Genomic DNA, 21910 nt, shown 5'->3' with positions numbered 1-21910 from the left:
GGAAAAGTTGGCTTAAAGCTCAACATTCAGAAAACGAAGATCATGGCATCTGGTCCCACCACTTCATGGGAAATAGATGGGGAAACAGTGAAAACAGTGTCAGACTTTATTTTTGGGGGCTCCAAAATCACTGCAGATGGTGATTGCAGCCATGAAGTTAAAAGACGCTTACTCCTTGGAAGGAAAGTTATGACCAACCTACATAGAATATTGAAAAGCAGAGACATTGCTTTGCCAACAAAGGCCTGTCTAGTCAAGGCTATGGTTTTTCCAGTAGTCATGTATGGATGTGAGAGTTGGACTGTGAAGAAAGCTGAGTGCCAAAGAATTGATGCTTTTGTGGTGTTGGAGAAGACTCTTGAGAGTCCCTTGGACTGCAAGGAGATCCAACCAGTCCATTCTGAAGGAGATCAGCCCTGGGATTTCTTTGGAAGGAATGATGCAAAAGCTGAAATTCCAATACTTTGGCCACCTCATGCGAAGAGTTGACTCATTGGAAAAGACTCTGATGCTGGGAGGGATTGGGGGCAGAGGAGAAGGGGACGACAGAGGATGAGATGGCTGGATGGCCTCACTGACTCGATGGACATGAGTCTCAGTGAACTCTGGAAGTTGGTGATGGACAGGGAGGCCTGGCGTGCTGCAATTCATGGGGTTGCAGAGTTGGACACGACTGAGCGACGGAACTGAACTGAACTGAACAAACACATGAAAAAATGCTCAATGTCATTCATTATCAGAGAAATGCAAATCAAAACCACAATGAGGTACCATCTCACACTGGTCAGAATGGCAGCTATCAAAAAGCTACAAACAGTAAATGCTGGAGAGAGTGTGGAGAAAAGGGAACACTCTTACACTGTTGGTGGAAATATAAACTAGTACAGCCACTGTGGAGAACAGTGTGGAGATTCCTTAAAAAACTGGAAGTAGAACTGCCATACAACCCAGAAATCCCATTGCTGGGCATACACACTGAGGAAACCAGAGTTGAACTACAATATTGTAAAGTAATTAGCATCCAATTAAAATAAATAAATTAATTAAAAATTATAATAACTAATCATAAACACCATTAAATATATACCACTATGAGAAAAAAAAAAAGAACCCACAGCCAACCATGTCAGATACTGACCCTACACCAAAACAAGCCAACATTAGATCCAGGATCCACTAGATCCCTTCCCCACAACCACCTCAGAATCCAGTTCTTCCTCAAATGAGCCAGTACTAACCCCCAAAGAAGAGAAAAAAGTGTAGAGGACATATTTGAAGATATAATAGCTGAAAACTTCCCTAATCTTAGGAAGGAAACAGACATCCAAGTCCAGGAAGCACAAAGGATCCCTAATACAATCAATCCAAAGAGGACCACTCCATGACAGATTGTAATTAAAATGGCAAAAATTAAGGATAAAGAGAGAATATTAAAAGCAGCAAGGAAAAAGCAACATGTTACATATAAAGGAACTCCCGTTCAGCTATCTGCTGACTTTCAGCAGAAACTTTACAGGCCAGAAGGGAGCAGCATGTTATATTTAAAGTGACGAAAAGTTAAAACCTTCACCAAGAATACACTACTTGGACAGGCTCTAATTCAGATTTGATGAATATATCAAAAGTATTACAGATAAATGAAAGGTAAAAGCCCCTGTTGCAGCCTGATGAAGCAGAGATCAGAACCTGCCCCATGACTCGAGGGTGCAGCAAACTGCACCCTCCTGACTGTCCTAGTAAGCATGCCAAAAGGACATACCCGGGGTAGGACGTGCTCTCTCCTCCGCTTCACTGTCTGCCCCTGCGTCTGTTCCCATAGAAACAGAGCAAGACGTTCCTGATTAACAGCAGAGCCTTAACTTTACTCCCACTTTATGGTGTGCTGATCAAACTCCCCAGTATAGCTATTTCCTAATGATCTCACGTGATTTCTATCAATAAAAGTGAGGGCTGAAAGGAGCCATCTGGTCTTCCTGCCATGGAGAGCAGGAGGGCCCTCTGACTCCCTCTAGCCAAATTATATGTGTCTGTCTTTTCCTTACGTGCTCACCCACGTTTTAGATCTTTCTCACCTGCTGTGCTGGATGCGGCAAGCCCCTTCATAGATCACAGCCTAGTTATCACAAACGGGCTTGCATAACTCAGTGAAGTTATGAGCCATGCCATGCAGGGCCACCCAAGACAGATGGGTCATAGTGAAGAGTTCTGACAAAACATGGTCCATTGCAGAAGGAAATGGCAACTGAGTCCAGTATTTGTGTCTGGAGAACCCCATGGGCAGTATGAAAAGGCAAAAATATATGACATCAGAAGATGAGCTCCCCAGGTCAGAAAGTGTTCAGTATGCTACTAGGAAAGAACTGAGGGCAGTTACTAATAGGTCCAGAAAGAATGAAGTGGCTAGGCTGAAGTGGGAATGATATTCAGCTGTGGATGTATATGGTGGTAAAAGTAAAGCCTGATTCTGTAAAGAACAATATTTCATAGGAATCTGGAATGTTAGGTCCACGAATTAAGGTAAATTGAAAGTGGTCAAGCAGGCGATGGCAAGAGTGACACTGACATCTTAGGAATCAGTGAACTAAAATGTGCAAGCATGGGCGGATTTAATTCAGATGACCATTACATCAACTACTGTGGGCAAAACTCCCTTGGAAGAAATGCAGTAGCCCTCATAGTCAACAAGAGTCCAAAATGCAGTACTTAGGTGCAATCTCAAAAGTGACAGAATAATCTCAGTTCATTTACAAGGCAAACCATTCAACATTACAGTAATCCAAGTCTATGCCTCAACCACTAATGCCAAAGAAGCTGAAGTTGACCAGTTCTATAAAGATTGACAATACCTTCTAGAACTAACACACACAAAAATGTGCCCTTTTCATCATAAGGATGCAAAGTAGGGAGTCAAAAGATACCCTGAATAACAGGTAAGTTTGGCCTTGGAGCACAAAATGAAGCAGGACAAAGGCTATCAGAGGTTTGCTAAGAGAACCCACTGGCCATAGCAAACACCCTTTTCAAAAAACCCAAGAGACGACTCTTCACATGGACATCACCAGATGGTCAATACTGAAATCAGATTGATTATATTCTTTGCAGCTGAAGATTGAGAAGCTCTATACAGTCAGCAAAAATAAGACTTGCAGCTGACTGTAGCTCAGATCATGAGCTCCATATTACCAAATTCAGGTTTAAATTAAACAAAGTAGAGAAAACCACTAGGCCATTCAGGTATGACCTAAATCAATCCCCTTATGATTATACAGTGGAGGGAATGAATAGATTCAAGGGATTAGATCTGGTAGAGAACGTGCCAGAAGAACTATGGATGGAGGTATGTAACTTTGTACAGGAGGCAGTGACCAAAACCATGCCCAAGTAAAAACAAATGCAAGAAGGCAAAGTGGTTGTCTGAGGAAATGCTGGACTGGAAGAAACACAAACTGGAATCAAGATTGCCGGGAGAAATATCAATAACCTTAGATATGCAGATGACACCACCCTTATGGCAGAAAATGAAGAGGAACTAAAGAGCCTTTTGATGAAAGTGAAAGAGGAGAGTGAAAAAGTTGGCTTAAAGCTCAACATTCAGAAAACGAAGATCATGGCATCCGGTCCCATCACTTCATGGGAAATAGATGGGGAAACAGTGGAAACAGTGTCAGACTTTATTTTTCTGGGCTCCAAAATCACTGCAGATGGTGACTGCAGCCATGAAATTAAAAGACGCTTACTCCTTGGAAGGAAAGCTATGACCAACCTAGATAGCATGTTCAAAAGCAGAGACATTACTTTGCCAATAAAGGTTCGTCTAGTTAAGGCTATGGTTTTTCCTGTGGTCATGTATGGATGTGAGAGTTGGACTTTGAAGAAGGCTGAGCGCCGAAGAATTGATGCTTTTGAACTGTGGTGTTGGAGAAGACTCTTGAGAGTCCCTTGGACTGCAAGGAGATCCAACCAGTCCATTCTGAAGGAGATCAGTCCTGGGATTTCTTTGGAAGGAATGATGCTAAAGCTGAAACTCCAGTACTTTGGCCACCTCATGCAAAGAGTTGACTCATTGGAAAAGACTCTGATGCTGGGAGGGATTGGGGGCAGGAGGAGAAGGGGACGACAGAGGATGAGATGGCTGAATGGCATCACTGACTCGATGGATGTGAGTCTCAGTGAACTCCGGGAGTTGGTGATGGACAGGGAGGCCTGGCGTGCTGCGATTCATGGGGTCGCAAAGAGTCGGACACGACTGAACGACTGATCTGATCTGATCTGAGGAAGCTTTAGAAATAACTAAGGAAAGAAGAGAAGCAAAAAGCAAGGGAGAAAGGGAAAAATATATTCAACTGAATGTAGGGTTCCAGAGAACAGCAAAGTGACAATATAGAGACTGTGTGGATCACAACAAACTGTGGAAAATTCTTAAAGAGTTGGAAATACCAGACCACCTTAACCTGTCTCCTGAGAGACCTATATGTGGGTTAAGAAGCAGCAGTTAGAACCATACATGGAACAACTTACTGGCTCAAAATTGGGAGAGGAGTATGACAAGTCTCTATATTGTCACTCAGCTTACTTAACTTATATGCAGAGTACATGATGTGGAATGTCAGACTAGATGCATCACAAGCTGGAATCAAGATTGCCAGGAGAAATATCAACAACCTCAGATATGCAGATGATACAACTCTAATGGTAGAAAATGAAGAGGAACTAAAGAGTTTCTTGAGGGTGAAAGAGGAGAGGTGAAAAAGCTAGCTTGAAGCTCAACATTTAAAAAATTAAGATCGTGCCATCTGGTCCCATTACTTCATGGCAAATAGAAAGGGAAAAAGTGGAAACAGTGACAGATTTTATTTTCTTTGGCCCCCAAATCACTGCAGATGGTGACTGCAGCAATGAAATTAAAAGACGCTTGCTCCTTGCAAGGAAAGCTATGACAAACCTTTTTGTTGTTGTTCAGTCACTCAGCCATATCTGACTCTTTGTTACCCCATGGACTGCAGCACCCCAGGTTTCCCTGTTCTTCACCATCTCCTGGAGTTTGCTCAAACTCTTGTCCATTGAGTCAATGATACTGTCAAACCATCTCATCCTCTGATGTCCCCTTCTCCTCCTGCCTTCAGTCTTTCCCATTATCAGGTCTTTTCCAATGAGTCAGCTCTTCACATCAGGTGGCCAAAGTATTGGAACTTCAGCTTCAGCATCAGTCCTTCCAATGAATATTCAGGATTAATTTCCTTTAGGATTGACTGGTTGGATCTCCTTGCAGTCCAAGGGACTCTCAAGAGTCTTATCCAGCACCACAATTCAAAAGCATCACTTCTTCAGTGTTCTGACTTCTTCATGATCTAACTCACCTCCATACATGACTACCGGACAAACCATAGCTTTAACTATGTAGACATTTGTCAGCAAAATTATGTCTCTGCTTTTTATTACACTGTCTAGGTTTGAATTGTGATGTTGGAGAAGACTCTTGAGAGTCCTTTGGACAGCAAGGAGATGAAACTAGTCAATCCTAAAGGAAAACAGTTCTAAATATTCATTGGAAGGACTGAAGCTGAAGCTCCAATACTTTGGCCATCTGTTGCAAAGTGCTGAATCATTGGAAAAGACCCGATGCTGGGTAAGATTGAAGGCAAAAGGAGAAGGGGATGACAGAGGATGAGATGATTAGATGGCATCACTGACTCAATGGACACAAATCTAGCAAACTCCAGGAGATCATGGAGGACAGGGAAGTCTGGCATGATGCAGTCCATGGGTCACAAAGAGTCAGACATGACTTAGCGAGTGAACAATAATAGCAACAAGATTTGTCTTGAGGTGGGTCCACTCCAGGATTACCCATGTAACTGTGTGAAGTCTTGCTGTCTCTTTACAGGGCTGGTTCACAATGTGACAGTTGGTTTCTTCCAGGGTGAGTGGTGCAAGAGAGTGACTACAAGCACCCTGCTACTACTACTGCTGCTGCTAAGTCGATTCAGTTGTCTCCGACTCTGTGCAACCCCATAGACGGCAGGCCACCAGGCTCTGCCGTCCCTGGGATTCTCCAGGCAAGAACACTGGGGTGGGTTGCCATTACCTTCTCCAATGCATGAAAGTGAAAAGTGAAAGGGAAGTCACTTAGTCGTGTCCGACTCTTTGCGACCCCATGGACTGCAGCCTACCACACTCCTCTGTCCATGGGATTTTCCAAGTGTGGGGTAGAATATAACCTAATATTAGAAGTGACATCCCAAGAGTGCTGCTGAATTCTATTCATTATAGGTGAATCACTAAATCTAGCTCCAAGTTACTGGGAGAGCAATACACAAGGCATGAATATTATGAATCAAGGACCAATGAGACCATCTTAGAGGCTATGTACCTTAGCCTTTCACAGTCCATCTCAAATCTTGACCACTGATATAAATAATTTAGACTCATTAATTTTAACAAGTGATCTCTTCATTAAGAAGAATGGTGGTTTGCAACTTTTCTAGAAAATAAAGAATCAAAGACGTTGAGTTTGTCCATCTATCTCTCACCTGCTGAGAAGAAAAAGGCTCCCTGTCTGGTTCTAGTGCCAGGCTATTCACAAGCAGTAAAAAGAAATCTGTTGCATCCCACAGCACTCATATTCATTTTTCATTCATCCTCATAGTGATCCTACAATGAAGGTACAGTGATTTTATTAAAATAGACCCTCTTTTACAGGTGAGAAAATTGAGGAATTGGCTGGATTGCCCAAGTTTGCATGGCTAGTAAATGCAAAACCAAACATGAGATGGAAAGTTCTGGGAAATTTAAATCATATCATGCTCTTTTTGAGCAAAAATGTCTTCACAAGAAGAAGCTGTCTAATCTTGGAAAAATTATTATTTAGGAGCTTCTATTTTCACGTTTCTCTTATTCTTTGTTTACCCAGCATCCTTCAGATCCATAATACGGTCTCTAAGAAAAGGAGATCCTTTTGCTTAAGAGCAGTACTTGTTTCCTGTCAGATATAGTTCTCATCACAGATGAATGCATGATCACTTATGGTTATTAAATTCCCATATTGTGAGTTGGTTAGTATAAACAGAATTCCCCCAACCTAAGTGAAATTATATTTACATTTATGACCCTGTGAAACTTGGGGAAATACACTGGGGTGATGATTAGTAGGGTGAGGTGGAAGAGTCAAGAATCCATCTGCCTGCCTGTCTCTCCAATGGACACCAAAATTTCTACTGGATCCCAGACCTTCATCCCCGTTCCCAACCCTAGATTTCCAGTTCCCTGCAGAATGTATACAATTCCTGATACTCAAACAAAAAACAACCCAACTGGTACTCCCATCTGCATATCCTAAAAAATTAATATCTCCTTCTCTTATCTTATTTCTTTAAAATAATACCACTGTCACAATTATTCAAGCTCAAAATGACCCATGTTGGATGCCCCATGCACCCTAATATAATCCCTTTCCTGTTTCTGTCAATGTGCCCTTAATGGAGACGCTTGCTTTTTACATCCTTGGCCTCTGCTTTCACCCCTTGCATTTCCACTGTCTTTTGAGTATCACAGTTTTGCCAGCATTCATACAATATCTCCAACCTGAGTGCCTCTTTGTCACCACAAGCCGCAGGTACTTCACAGCGTACCTCTCTGTGATCACTTCACTCCTCAAGACTCTGAGCAGAGATCCCCTTCTATCCCACTGAAGACCTATGTGGTTTGCTTTCCCTTTCCAGCTTTTTGTGCTAAACCACCTCTTAGGCGAGAGCCTTACACTCCACCTGAACTTACACCTGCAGCTTGCCTAACACTACTTTTCTTTGTCCCTTTTGATTTTACACATGCTGTTCCATTCATCTGTCATATCTTCCTTCAAACTCTTCCTCTGAAAACGTTGTTGTTTTTCAGGGTTCAGCTCAGATTTGCTTCTGCTATGAAGATGCCCTGATGGCCCTCATACACCAGGTGATCCCTTCCTCTGTGGCCTCCCACATCATATTCATTGACCCGAGAATGCACTCCTTAGGTTGCATAAGGTGTCTTTGTTTCTCCACTCAACAATCAGAGGGTTAAACCATCACCTGAAACTTAAGTCACTCAAGATGATGTCACTCTTGTGCTTATGATATGCCAATGGCTTGGCTGTGCTACATCTTATTCATATGGATTCGTTTGTCTGTTTACCTCTTCTCCAACTAAAACCTATTTCTTTATGCTACTTTTTCCAACAGGGTGATCTCTGGTTTCTAGCATAGTGACTGGCATATATTATGTTCTCAGTAAGTACTGTTGAATGATTAATTATAATATGCAGATCCCTCAAGAAACTAGTGTAGCACCTCTCATGCTTATCTTTTTCTGCTCTCTAACTTCATCCTTTTCTCTGGGTGTTAAATTTCTTTAAAATAGAAAAATCCTTTCCCTGGGATTTTAGTTACTGTCTTTACTTTTCTTACTAGAAATCACACTGTAAAGAAGAAACCTTGTGTCTGTGATGTTCTTTCAGGCATGGGTTGACTCTATGTCTCATACCAGCCCTCCCCTTCGGCCTCCTCCCCCACTCACCTTTTGTCTTCCTGCTTTAGACTACTCTTCCACTTAGGAACACTTTGCTGAGCACCCCAATCCAGACAGAAAGAGGAAATGAAAAAAACAATGAGAAATCAAGGAAAGAAAAAGAGAAGTAGGTCAAAGAAAGAAAACTGGAAAAAAAGGATGAGGAAAGATACTATTACATAGTGAATGCCTGCTGCTGCTGCTAAGTCGCTTCAGTCGTGTCCGACTCTGTGCGACCCCATAGACGGCAGCCTGCCAGGCTCCTCCGTCCCTGGGATTTTCCAGGCAAGAACACTGGAGTGGGTTGCCATTTCCTTCTCCAATGCATGAAAGTGAAAAGTGAAAGTGAAGTCGCTCAGTCGTGTCCAACTCTTAGCGACCCCATGGACTGCAGCCTACCAGGCTCCTCTGTCCATGGGATTTCCAGGCAAGAGTACTGGAGTGGGGTGCCATTGCCTTCTCCAAGTGAATGCCTACCCTCCTTTAAAAATAAAAAAGTCACCTCTGCTTGAGGAAACAATAAGATGAAGAAATTCTGATAAGAAAGTAAAAATGGGGCAAAAAAGGTAGCAATCAGCAACAGAAACTGCAAGAAAGATAGGGGTGGGTGACAGGAGAAAGACCCTCACTAACCTTCAAGTGGATTTCCTGGAAGAAAAAGTATTCAGTGGGTCCCCTGTGGAGATTTCAGCATCAAATTCATTTTATTGTCCTCCTCTTGTATGTTTACAGTTATGAACTCAGAGAGGACAGGGAGGAACCCCCCAGCTCTGACCTCCTTCCTCAGCCTCCACCAACCTCTTGGCCAGGCTCCATGTCACCCTCAGGCTGCAAGCAATTTTGTAGCCTAGACAATGAGGCTCAGTCAACAGTCTCCACTCAGCAAAAAGGAAAGGGAAAAATGGACTTAGTTGAGGAGATAGTGTTAGGCAGATGGAAACAGAGTCAGCATCTGTGTATCTGAGCTCACCTTCTGATGTCTGTCCACCTGCCATAGGTTGCCTCCCAGGCTGGGTGGCAGAACTTTCTCCCATTTCCCATGAGGTACTTAACACAGAACCTGAGTGAGGAAGTTAAAACTGTCTACTCCCAGGGGAGCCCTCAAACTCCAACCCAAGAATAGGAGCTCCCAAGCTTGCAATTAAAGAAACTCAAACAGGGAGCCTGGGGACAGGACCAGAAGAAGGGGCAGTGGGACAGTGTGAGGAACCTTGATCATGAGAGGGGCATAGGGCAGCCAGGGCACAGGAATGAAGGGCAAATTCCTTGGTGTTCTGCTCCCACCACAAACATATATCAATGGTTACTCAGTGACCTCCAGGGTCCACATGGAATCTACCTGTGACTGTCTCCCTGCCATCCACACTTGTTCTTTACCTGTCCAATAAAATCAGCCCACACTGACAGAGCACCAATGATATGCAAGAGCTTGGTGAGCTGTGCTTGAATCAAAAGTGAAGACTTAACACAGTCCTGGCCCTTACATTTTATAACCAAGTGAGAAGGAAAGAAAAGCGCCTAGCTTCACTAGAGTCAGATGATAGTGTGGAAGCTGGGTGTCTTCCAATACTCTGTCAGATATTTCTGTGAGTTTACTGCCCTTCCCAGTTTTCTGTGGTCTAATTATATTCTGTCATCCCAGTATAATCATGGACAGCACTTCCTTTCACTCTCAGGGGTGTCCCAGGTTGGATGATAATTTAAATAGTCACTTTGATTTGTGCTTTATGTCCCATTGAAGTAGATGAATTTTCAAAATGACCAGTTCATTGGAAATCAAATCATCAGGCCATTAATTTCTGTCTTTCTTTTAACTCTTTGGTATATGACTATTTTTTAGTCTTTCATTTTATTTTTAAAATGAATTTTTATTGGAGTTACAATGTTGTGTCAGTTTCTTCTGTACAGTAAAGTGATCAGCTATATGTATACACATACTTCTTCTTTTGCTTCCCTGGTGGCTCAGCTGGTAAAGAATCTGCCTGCAATGTGGGAGACCTGGGTTTGATCCCTGGTTTGGGAAGATCCCCTGGAGAAGGGAAAGGCTACCTATTCCAGTATTCTGGCCTGAAGAATTCCAGGGACTATACTGTCCATGGGGTTGCAAAGAGTCAGACATGAGTGAGCGACTTTCACTTTCACTCATTTAGGCCACCATAGAGCATTGAGTAGAGTTCCTTGTGAGACACAGTAGGTTGTCATTAGTTATCTATTTTATACATAGTAGTATGTATATGCGGAGAAGGCAATGGCACCCCACTTCAGTACTCTTGCCTGGAAAATCCCATGGACAGAGGAGCCTGGTGGGCTGCAGTCCATGGGGTCACTGAGGGTAGGACACGACTGAGCGACTTCACTTTCACTTTTCACTTTCATGCATTGGAGAAGGAAATGGCAACCCACTCCAGTGTTCTTGCCTGGAGAATCCCAAGGACGCGGGAGCCTGGTGGGCTGCCGTCTATGAGGTCGCACAGAGTTGGACACGACTGAAGCGACTTAGCAGCAGCAGTAGCAGCAGCAGCAGTATGTATATGGCAATCCTAATCTTTTAAATTATACCACCACCCCTTTTTCCTATTTGTATCCATACATTTGTTCTCTATGTCTGTCTCTATTTCTGCTTTTCAAATAAGTTCATCTGTATCATTCTTGTGGGTTCCACATATAAGTGATATTATACAAAATATGTTTTTCTCTTTCTGACTTACTTCACTGTGTATGACAGACTCTAGGTCCATCCACATCTCTGCAAATGGCACAAGTTTTTTCCTTTTTGTGGCTGAGTAATATTCCATTTGGGGCTTCCTTGGTAGCTCAGTGTAAAGACTCGGCCACCAATGCAAGAGACAAGGGTTTGATCCCCGGATCAAGAAGATCTGCTGGAGAAGGAAATGGCAACTCACCCCAATATTCTTGCCTGGAAAATCCCATAAACAGAAGAGTCTGGTGGGCTATAGTTCATGGGGTCACAAAAGAGTTGAACATGACTTAGTTACTTATTAACAAACAGCAAAACAAATATTCCATTTTATATATGTACCACATCTTATTTATCCATTCCTCTGTTGATGGGCATTTAGGCTGCTTCTATGTCCTGGCTATTTTATTTTATATTGAGTAGTGTTCATTAACAATGTGTTAGTTTCAGGTGTGCAGCAAAGTGATTCAGTTATACATATACATGTATTTATTCTTTTTTTTTCAAATTCCTTCTCCACTTAGGTTGTTGCACAATATTGAGCAGAATTCCTTATATGACTGGTTTTATTTTCACAAAAACAATAAAACATGTTTTACCCACCAAGTTCTTGGGGCTTTCATTTGGAGGCTGATATACAGATAGATTTGTTCAGAGGGCTGAGAGAAGATGATTGAAAGAAGAGCTGGGAAGACACAGGGAGATGGAGACAGAGGGATGTAGGAAAAAAATAGGCCTCTGTCAGACTGGTACCATGCAGAACACGGTGGCTTCTGAGGAAACCCCTTAGAGTCAATTCACACTTTCTGTTTTAACCTCCTCTGCTCACTCTGCACTACCTGGTGACCTATGCCAGTTCCCCCACGAGTTCCTGGTGTTTTCCCACCTCCACACTTGTTCAAGTTAATCTCCCACTGGAAGTCACTCAGCCTGCTTTGTCTTTTTTTATTGAATTTTTTTTTTTCTGTAAAGACCCATCTAAATCTCATTGTTACTATTCTTACCTTCCAAAATTCACTCCGTAGCCCTTCAGCTTTTGTTATCTCTTGCATTCTATCATCTGTTGTTCATTTTTCAGTCACTAAGTTGTGTCTGGCTCTTTGCAACCCCATGGACTGCAGCACACCAGGCTTCCTGTCCTTCACTATCTCCCAGAGTTTGCTCAAACTCATGTCCATTGAGTCAGTGATGCTATCTAACCTTCTCATCCGATGCCACTCCCTTCTCCTCCTGCCTTTAATCTTTCCCAGAATTAGGGTCTTTTCCAATGAGTCGGCTCTTTGCATCATTAGGTAGCCAAAAAAATGGGAGCTTCAGCTTCACTATCAGTCCTTCCCATGAACATGCAGGGTTGATTTCCTTTAGGGTTGACCAGTTAGATCTCCTTGCTGTCTGAGGGACTCTCAAGAGTCTTCTCCAGCACCACAATTCAAAAGCATCAATTCTTCAGCACTCAATCTTCTTTATGTTCCAACTCTCACATACATACATGACTATGGGAAAAACCATAGCTTTGACTACATGCACCCTTGTAGGCAAAGTGATATTTCTCCTTTTTAACATGCTGTCTCTGTGTGGCATAGCTTTCCTTCCAAGGAGTAAATGTTTCTTAATTTCATGGCTGCAGTCACCATCTGCCGTGATTTTGGAGCCTAAGAAAATAAAATCTGTCACTGTTTTCACTTTTCCCCCATCTATCTGCTATGAAGTTCAGGATGACATGATCTTAGTTTTTTGCATGTTGAGTTTTAAGCCAGCTTTTCACCTCCATCAAGAGGCTCTTTGGTTCCTCTTCACTTTCTGCCATTAGAGTGATATCCTCTGCATATCTGAGGTTGTCTATGTAATTGGCAATTATTCTATTCTACCATGTGAAATCTGTTATGCATGCAGGCTCAGTTGCTTTAGTCATGTCCAACTCTTTGTGACCCTGTGGACTGTAGCCCGCCAGCCTCCTCTGTCCAGGGGGATTCTCCAGGCAAGAATACTAGAGTGGGTTGCCATTTCTTCCTTCAGGGAATCTTCCTGACCTGGGGATCAAACCTGTGTCTTTTAGTTCTCCTGCATTGGTAGGCAGGTTCTTCACCACTAGTGCCGCCTGGGAAGCCCTGGGAACTCTGTTAGGTTACTATTTAACCTACAGAGTGATCAGGTGAAACTTGATTGCCTATAGCCAAGAAACAGCTTTATGTTTAGCTGGGACTACATTCACTCCTAGAAAATCTTTCTCTCTGTTTTATGGAGATAAGACTGATACCACAGCTGTCTGGGCAGCTTTAGGTTAAGTCTCATCCCATTTAATTAATAAAGACTAGCTTTCAGGTAAGCTATGATTCAGCCTGACACAGGTCACAGCTTAGATCTCCTAGCCAATCCAAAATTTTCACATGGCCCCTGCCTGATTGGGAGCTTAGGGATCAACCATAGAAAAGAGGAAAAGAATTACACTTCACTCATTCTCCAACCCTTTTCATTCTGAGACTTATGGATCTCTTTTTCTTTTGTTTTCTGGGGTTGGATAAGAAATCCTGCTGGTGGGGCAATCTGTTGAAGAATATACATCAGTGTCATGGGCTGTTTAAATCAAAGATGATGTAATATGCTGAATTTCCTTTTTTCTTTTTTGGTGCTCAGTGTTTATGTTTGTGTCTTTGTTTTTGTACTTAGCCAAGTGAGAGACTTTATTTTTTTGGGCTCCAAAATCACTGCAGATGGTGACTGCAGCCATGAAATTAAAAGACACTTACTTCTTAGAAGAAAAGCTATGATCAACCTAGATAGCATATTAAAAAGCAGAGACATTACTTTGCCATCAAAAGTCCATCTAGTCAAAGCTATGGTTTCCCTAGTAGTCATGTATGTACTGCAAGTTAGACTATAAAGAAAGCTGAGTGCTAAAGAATTGATGCCTTTGAACTGTGGTGTTGGAGAAGACTCTTGAGTCCCTTGGACTGCAAGGAGATTAAACCAGTCAATCCTAAGGGAAATCAGTCCTGAATATTCATTGGAACCCTGATGCTGAAGCTGAAACTCCAATACTTTGGCCACCTGATGTGAAGAACTGACTCACTGGAAAAGACCCTGATGCTTGGAAAGATTGAAGGTGGGAGGAGAAGAGGATGACAGAGGATGAGATGGTTGGATGGCATCATTGACTCCGTGGAAATGTGTTTGAGCAAGCTCCAGGAGTTAGTGATGGACAGAGAAGGCTAGCGTGCTGCTGTCCATGGAGTTGGACACGACTGAGTGACTGAACTGAGCTGAAGTTTGGTTCTGTCTCTGTGTTGTATATGCTGCTGCTGCTGCTAAGTCACTTCAGTCGTGTCCAACTCTGTGTGACCACAAAAGCGGCAGCCCACCAGGCTCCCCCGTCCCTGTGATTCTCCAGGCAAGAACACTGGAGTGGGTTGCCATTTCCTTCTCCAATGCATGAAAGTGAAAAGTGAAAGTGAAGTCGATCAGTCCTGTCGGACTCTTAGCGATCCCATGGACTGCAGGCTACCAGGCTCCTCCGTCCATGGGATTTTCCAGGCAAGAGTACTGGAGTGGGGTGCCATTGCTGGTCAATTATTCTTTTTAGTAGCTGCAAGGCTTGAGAATATGTTTTTATTTTTTGACCACTTGCTGATAGCTATCAGAAAAATAGTGAGCAAAAATTTACCCTTTTTGTTTGAGTTTGCAATTTATCCAGATGAGTGGACATAAATGTGGTACATATTCACAATGGAATACTACTCAGCCATAAAAAAGAATGAAATAATGTCATTTGCAGCAACATGGTTGGACCGAGAGATTATCATACTAAAGTGAAGTAAGTCAGACAAAGACAAATATCATATCACTCATATGTGGAATCTAAAAAAATGATACAAGTGAACTTATTTATAAAACAGACACAGGCTCACAGACATAAAAAAACAAATTTATGGTTACCAAAGGGGAAGACTGGGGGAGGGATAAATTAGAATTCTGAGAGTAATATATTCACCCTACTGTTTATAAAATAGGTAAACAGCAAGATCTACTGTATAGCAAATGAAGCTATATTCAATATTTTGTACTAACTGATGAGGGAAAGAATCTGAAAAAAGAATATGTGTGTGTATATATATATGAATCATGATATATATAGTATCAATCAATCAATCAATGTTAAAAAGAAAATGTTTTCCAGAAACAGAAGTTATAACACAGAGAAAACATTCATCCATCAGAGAAGAAGTGTTGGGAGAGGGCTGGACCAAGAGGGGAGAGACCTGTCACTGGGAGTCAGGGGAGTGGTCTCACCTGAGAAAGAGACCAATGGTTGGGTCAGGTCTAGCTTTTGGCCGAGAAATTTTATTCTGTGCCACTCCTTGCTGCCACTCATTGCTCTCCTCTTTAATGGGACTAAGGAAAGTTGCTTCTGTTTTCACAAATCCCTGGAGACCCCTCCTGTGCCATATCTTCGTCTCCAGTCTGCAAATTGAACTCCAAGGGAAGGAAACCTCTTTGCAAAGTTCTCTGTTCTCAGCTGCTCCAGCAAACAGTCTCCTAGGGGGACATGGAGAAGAAAACTGGGGAATAAGAGCAAGGGAGTTCACCAGTCTAAGCCCCAGTTTCCTGCCTGCGAAAGGGATGTAATGTTGTTCACTATGAAATGTTTGTAGTGATATTAAACTGAGTAGACAATCAAGTCATTTCTCCCTGGTAGGTTCTCAGACTTGTAGTTACTATTAGTGCTACTGCCTCCCATTCTCTCCAAGCCTGGAAACAGAAAACAGCAAATACCTCCCTGTGGTTTGGTACAACTTCCAGAACCCAGTTCTGTCCTCTTTTTCCTCTGTGCATACAAAAAAGCATTTTGTTCCAGGTAAAGATAATTTTATTGCAAATGTGTACAAGAACTGGTATAGAGTTTAGCTAGGTGGATACAAGTAATACCAATAGTTCAATTAAAAACATTTAAAAACAAGTTTACAAATAGGAGATCTAATTCTCTGATTTATTTCTTCTTACTCCCCCAAAGGAGAAATAGTATCATCAACTTTGCTATGTTAGGAACTAAAACAAAAAGTGGCAATTTTATTGGAGGATTTTATATATACAACACTTAAAGATGACTTTTCTATGTGTCATGCACTGTGAATATACAAACGAACCAATATTTACCACTTTCCTCATGAATCTCACTTTATTCTTGAAGAATATGACTTTAAGAATCTTTATAAAGTTCTCAGTTACATAGAGTGAAGAGTGAGATTTTATTAGCTTTATTTGGTCATCTAGAAGCATTTCATCAAAGACACTAGCGTGAGACAATATATTAATAGGAAAAAAATGGATATCTACGTATACTCATAAAGAATATATGTGCCTGGTACATTGTAGGCTATAAATCAGTGGTAGAGATTACCAGTAAGAGTTAAGGAGTTCTTGTTTTATATATATATCCAGTTCATTTCAGTCTCTCAGTTGGGTCTGACTCTTTGTGATCCCATGGACTACAGTACACCAGGCCTTCCTGCCCATCACCAACTCCCAAAGCTTGCTCAAACTCATGTCCATATATATAACAGACATATATATATATAACAGACTTGTGGTTGCCTTGGAGGAGAGGGAGACAGTGAGACATGGATTAGGAGTTTGGAATTAGCAGATGCAAACTATTATATAGAGTGGATTAACAACAAGATCCTACTGTATGGCACAGGGAACTATATTCAATATGCTGTAATAAACTGAAATGAAAAAGAACATATATATATATATGTACACATGTATAATTGAATCACTTGGCTGTACAGCAGAAATTGACACAACTTTGTAAATCAACTATGCTTCAATAAATTTAAAAAAAAACAGTTAAGGAGTGCAGCTTGAGGCATTCTCTGACTGTAGAAGTAAATCCAGTTTTAAATACTAAGTGATAGCAATCCTAGAGCCTACTTATACACAGTACTTGAGCTTACAAAGTTCTGCACTTCATTTCAATGTATTCTCCAAAAAAAAAAAAAAAAAAGAATCCAAAAAGATTGAGAGGAGGGAAGCTGGTGTTTTACCAGAGATAGAAAGTATTACTTTGGAGTTTAAAAGACACCTCCATAAAACTTCAGGGTCATGAGCCTTATTATTAATGAGAAAACCAAGACTCAGATAGAAAATGTATGTAACATCACAAAGCCAGGAGTGGCAGAGTCAGGCACAAAATACCCTAACTCTTCAGTGCTGGTTGACAATCCTGCAATGGTCCAGCCCTTTTCTCAGGGCTCCCATCACCTCCCGATTTCTTAAGCTATAAATGAGGGGGTTCAGCATAGGAGTAAGGACTGTGTAGAAGACAGAGACCACCTTGTCATGGCTTGGGGCCCGGTAGCGCTTAGGTCTCAGGTAGATGAACATGGCTGCCCCATAGAAGAGGAACACAGCTGTCAGGTGGGAGGAACATGTGGCAAGAGCCTTTCTGACAGCCTGAGCAGAATGCATGTGGAGCACAGTTCTCAGGATACGAGCATAGGAGGCCACAATGATGGAGAAAGGAAGAAACAGCATGAAGACACAGCAAGCAAATATCACATTCTCAAAAATGGATGTGTCTATACAGGCCAGCTTTAACAAGGATAACATCTCACAAAAGAAGTGGTCCACCTCCCTCAAGCCACAGTATGGAAATGTCATTACCACCACCATCTGGATCAAACCATCTGTTATCCCAAAGACCCAAGAGCTCCCAACAATTTGGAGACAGACCCTTTGACTCATGAGGATGGGATAGTGAAGTGGGTGGCTAATGGCCACATACCGATCATAAGCCATGAGTCCTAGCAAGAGCCCTTCAGAACCCACAAGACAGACAAAAAGGCCAATTTGCATGCCACAACCCACAAAGGAGATGGACTTCCTACCAGACAGGAAGTTGGCCGCCATCTTGGGCACATTGGTACAAACCAACATGAGATCCATGAAGGAGAGCTGACTAAGGAAGAAGTACATGGGTGTATGAAGTTGAGGATCCATGAAGATGAGGAAGATGAGGAGGATATTCCCACAGAGGGCCACTATGAAGACCATCATGACTGCTGAGAAAAGAACAAGGTCAGTGGAACTGTGGGAAAAGATGCCCAAGAGGACAAAGTCATCTGTGGATGATTGATTCAACCATATCTCCATGGCTCAGCTGATGCTCCTGGTCACCTGAGAACATGGACAAAAATTATTGAATTGACTGACATATCTTTATTGGCAGAAAAGTCATAAGACCAATGGGGAAAATAAATGATTGGTGCCCAAACCTCAAAAGAACAATGAGGTCTTAGATATAGAGAATAAACTAGTGGTTACTGGTGGGGAGAGAGAGGGTAGGAGGGGCAATATAGGGGTAGGAAAGTGAGAAGTACAAACTATAGGTGTAAAATAAACTACAAGGATATATTGTGCAACATGAAAATATAGCCAATATTTTATAATAACTACAAATGGAAATAATCTTTAAAAATTGTAAATAATTATATTGTATATCTGTAATTTATATAATATTGTACAGCAACTATATTTCAATTAAAAAAAAAAAACAAACAGTGTGGTCTTCAGTTGCAGTGAGATTTTTAAAATAACCCCAGGATCAGGGACTCAATAAAACTTGGCTGATAAAAATTCAAACTAATACCCTCAGTTATCCTAAGTAGAAATCCAAGAGCTTTCTTGTAAAATCTTTATAATTAATGTCTTCCACATGGATTGAACCATTTACTCACAGTCTGATGAAGTTTCTAATTAATTTATTTGGAGCACATCAAAGAAAACTGGATTTCTCTTGATTTTGGACAGGATTTTTTTTTTCTAAATATGTTATATGGAAGGGAACCAGAGACATGGCCTGATTTTACACTGACAAATTTGAAATCAAGAAATAAAAATTGTGCATATTTATTTATTTTCCCTGCTGCCTCTTTGTTTTTTTTTTTTTTAATTTATTTTATTTTTTAACTTTACAATATTGACACTGCCTTGATGATAATGACAATATCTGAACCCAAGGAAAATAAAATAAATGATTATAAGCAACTGAATGAAAAGCATTATAATATTCTGACCACAAATTTGCTGTCCTTATGTTCTCACCAGGATAACCTTGTTTTCAAAGTCATTTCCAGCTTTTAGATTTCACCCTCTTCTCTCTCATCAGCCACCTTCTTTTTAAAAAATATATTTATTTTTAACTGGAGGATAACAACAGCATGAACCAGCTATACATATATATATTTTTTCCCTCCCTCTTGAACCTCCTTCCCACTGCCCACCCATCCCACCCTTCTAGGTTATCAGTCACCTTCAAATATCACCTGTTGCTTTGTCCATCCAGGGCTGTACATTCAAGGCAGGCATTTTCATGGCTCTACCAGTAGCAAAGCAGTACAGAATTTTCTCTTTAAATTTGTATTAACTGTATAGTGCCATGAAGCAAATAACTCCAAATTTACAACTTGAAATAATACAGGGAAAACAATGATAATTTCACAGTTTCTGTGGGCCAGAAATGAGGGTGCAACTTAGTTGTCGCTGACATAAAAGATTTCACATGAGGTTACCCTGAAACGGTCAGCCAGGCTGCAGTCTTCTCAAGACATGTGTGGAGGAGGTTCTACTCCAAGGTCACTCACGTGGCTGTGTCAGGCCTTGCTCCCTTTCCACAGGGCTGCTTCACAGCATGGCAGTTGACTTCTTCCAGGGTGAGTGGTGCAAGAGAGAGTGAGAGCACAAGCACCCTAGATAGAAGCCATAGTTTTATAACCAAATATTGGAAGTGACATCCCATGAGCTCTGCTGAATTCTGTTCATTATTAGTGAGTCATTAAATCCAGCCCCCAGTTACTGGGAGAGCGACACACAGGGTCTGAATATCATTGAGACCATCTTAGAGGTTGTGTATCATAACCATTCACATTCCACCTCAAACTTTGACTGTTGATATAAATAGACTGGGCTCATTAATTTTAACAAGTGATCTTATCATTAAGAAATATGGTGATTTGTAATTTGCCTAGAGAATAAAGAATCAAGGATGTTAAGTTTGTCTATCTCTCATCGGATGAGAAGAGGTCTCTCTGCCTGGTTCTACTGTCAGGCAATACACAATCCATAAAAATAAATTCACCTGTTGCACCCCGCAGTGCTCACATTCATGTTTCATTTGCTCTCACAGTGATCCTGCAATGAAGGTAGAGTGGTGTTTTTAGATAGACCCTTGTTTATAGATGAGAAAATTGAGATTCTGAAGAGTTGGCTGGATTGCCAGAAGTTGCAAGGTTAGAAAATGTGGAACCAAGACTTAAGAATGGGCCTTTGTAATATAAGTTCTGGAAAGTTTATATCACATCACACTGTTCTTGTGCAAAAATATTCTTAGAAGGGCAAGTTACCTTGTCTTGAAGAAATTCTTAGTTATGAGCTTCCAATTCCCTTTTTCTCTAATTCTTGGCTCATTCTATAGCCTTCTGATCCATAATATGGACTTTTAAAATTTGAAGATTTTTTTGCTCAAAAGCAGTACTAGTTTCCTGTCAAATATAGCTCTCATCATTATTAAACTAATAAGGCAGGGAGGCCATTAGACTGAGTAGCCTTAGTAGTCTATGAAGCAAACAAAAATCTAAGCTTCTAAATATTTTGAGGTTAAGAAATCAATACCTAAGGACAACCAAACACAAACAGTAACTAGGCTTTTCCAATAAGCCAAATGTTTAAGTACAGCCAATTATATTTCTTTGCTTTTCTTCTGCTTTTACACTATAAGTCTTTCTGCTGGTTCCTGTCCACAGAGCATGCCGCACCACTTCTGCTTTGGCATTGCCTGATTTGAATTGACTTTTGCTCAAATAAATTGTCTGACTCTTTATGACCTCACAGTCTGTAGCCTTCCAGCCCCTTCTATCCATGGAATTCTTCAGGCAAGAATACTGGAGTGGGTAGACATTCCCTTCTCCAGGGGATCTTCCTGACCCAGGGATCAAACCCACATCTCCCACGTTGCAGGCAGATTCTTTATGATCTGAGCCACCAGAGAAACTTTTAGCAAAATAGGTGCAATTTAGCAATATATGATAACATAGTTAAGTTCCTGTCTTATGAGTTGGTTAGTATAAACATAAATAGAATTCCCTATGGTGATTGTTGTTTAGTAACTAAGTCGTGTCCTACTCTTGTGACTCCATGGATTGTAGCCCACAAGGCTCCTTTGTCCATGGGATTTCCCAGGCAAGAATACTGGAATGGGTAGCCATTTCCTTCTCCAGGGGATCTTCCCAACCCAGGGATGGAAACCAAGTCTCCAGCATTAGCAGATGAATTCTTTTCTACTGAACCACCTTGGAAGCCCAGAATTCCCTATACCTAGATGAAAATTAAATTACAGTTCTCAGCCTGTGAAACTCAGGTAAAGACCTGGGCAGAGGGCAATGATGGTCATGAGGCTGAGGTAGAGAAACCAGAGAATTCATCTGCCTGCCTGTCTTACCAAATGACAACAATATCTTCACTGGGTCTCAGATACCCTTTCCAAGACCCAGACCTAGCCTTAGAGCCAAACTTTCAATTCCCTACAGAATTTATGCAAAATTACAGTTCTTGCTGACAAACAAGAAACAGAAAACAACTAAGCATTAATTTTTATGTACATACCCCAGAAAGGTAATA

The 21910-nt window shown here is 41.4% G+C and overlaps 1 protein-coding gene and 1 long non-coding RNA gene across 2 annotated transcripts; both read right to left on the bottom strand.

Annotated features, from left to right (window-relative positions):
• Positions 1-17440: 17440 nt before the first annotated feature.
• OR2V2 (olfactory receptor family 2 subfamily V member 2) lies at positions 17441-18388 on the bottom strand. Its single transcript, NM_001389818.1, has one exon. The coding sequence runs from the start codon at positions 18386-18388 to the stop codon at positions 17441-17443; it is 948 nt and encodes a 315-aa protein (NP_001376747.1).
• Positions 18389-18883: 495 nt separating this feature from the next.
• Positions 18884-21378, bottom strand: LOC132345735 (uncharacterized). Its single transcript, XR_009495242.1, has 3 exons — positions 20638-21378; positions 20373-20425; positions 18884-19983 (listed from the first exon to the last, which is right to left on the bottom strand). It is a non-coding gene; the product is annotated as an uncharacterized lncRNA (long non-coding RNA).
• Between the last annotated feature and the right edge of the window lie 532 nt (positions 21379-21910).

This window comes from Bos taurus, chromosome 7 (genome assembly GCF_002263795.3).
Source record: "Bos taurus isolate L1 Dominette 01449 registration number 42190680 breed Hereford chromosome 7, ARS-UCD2.0, whole genome shotgun sequence".
NCBI lineage: Eukaryota > Metazoa > Chordata > Mammalia > Artiodactyla > Bovidae > Bos > Bos taurus.
The sequence above is the reverse complement of the archived record's forward strand: the minus strand, read 5'-3'. Positions and strand labels throughout refer to the sequence as shown.

Coding starts and splice junctions, on each gene's coding strand:
- OR2V2 (NM_001389818.1), bottom strand. CDS start 18,388: ATGGAGATATGGTTGAATCAATCATCCACAGATGACTTTGTCCTCTTG.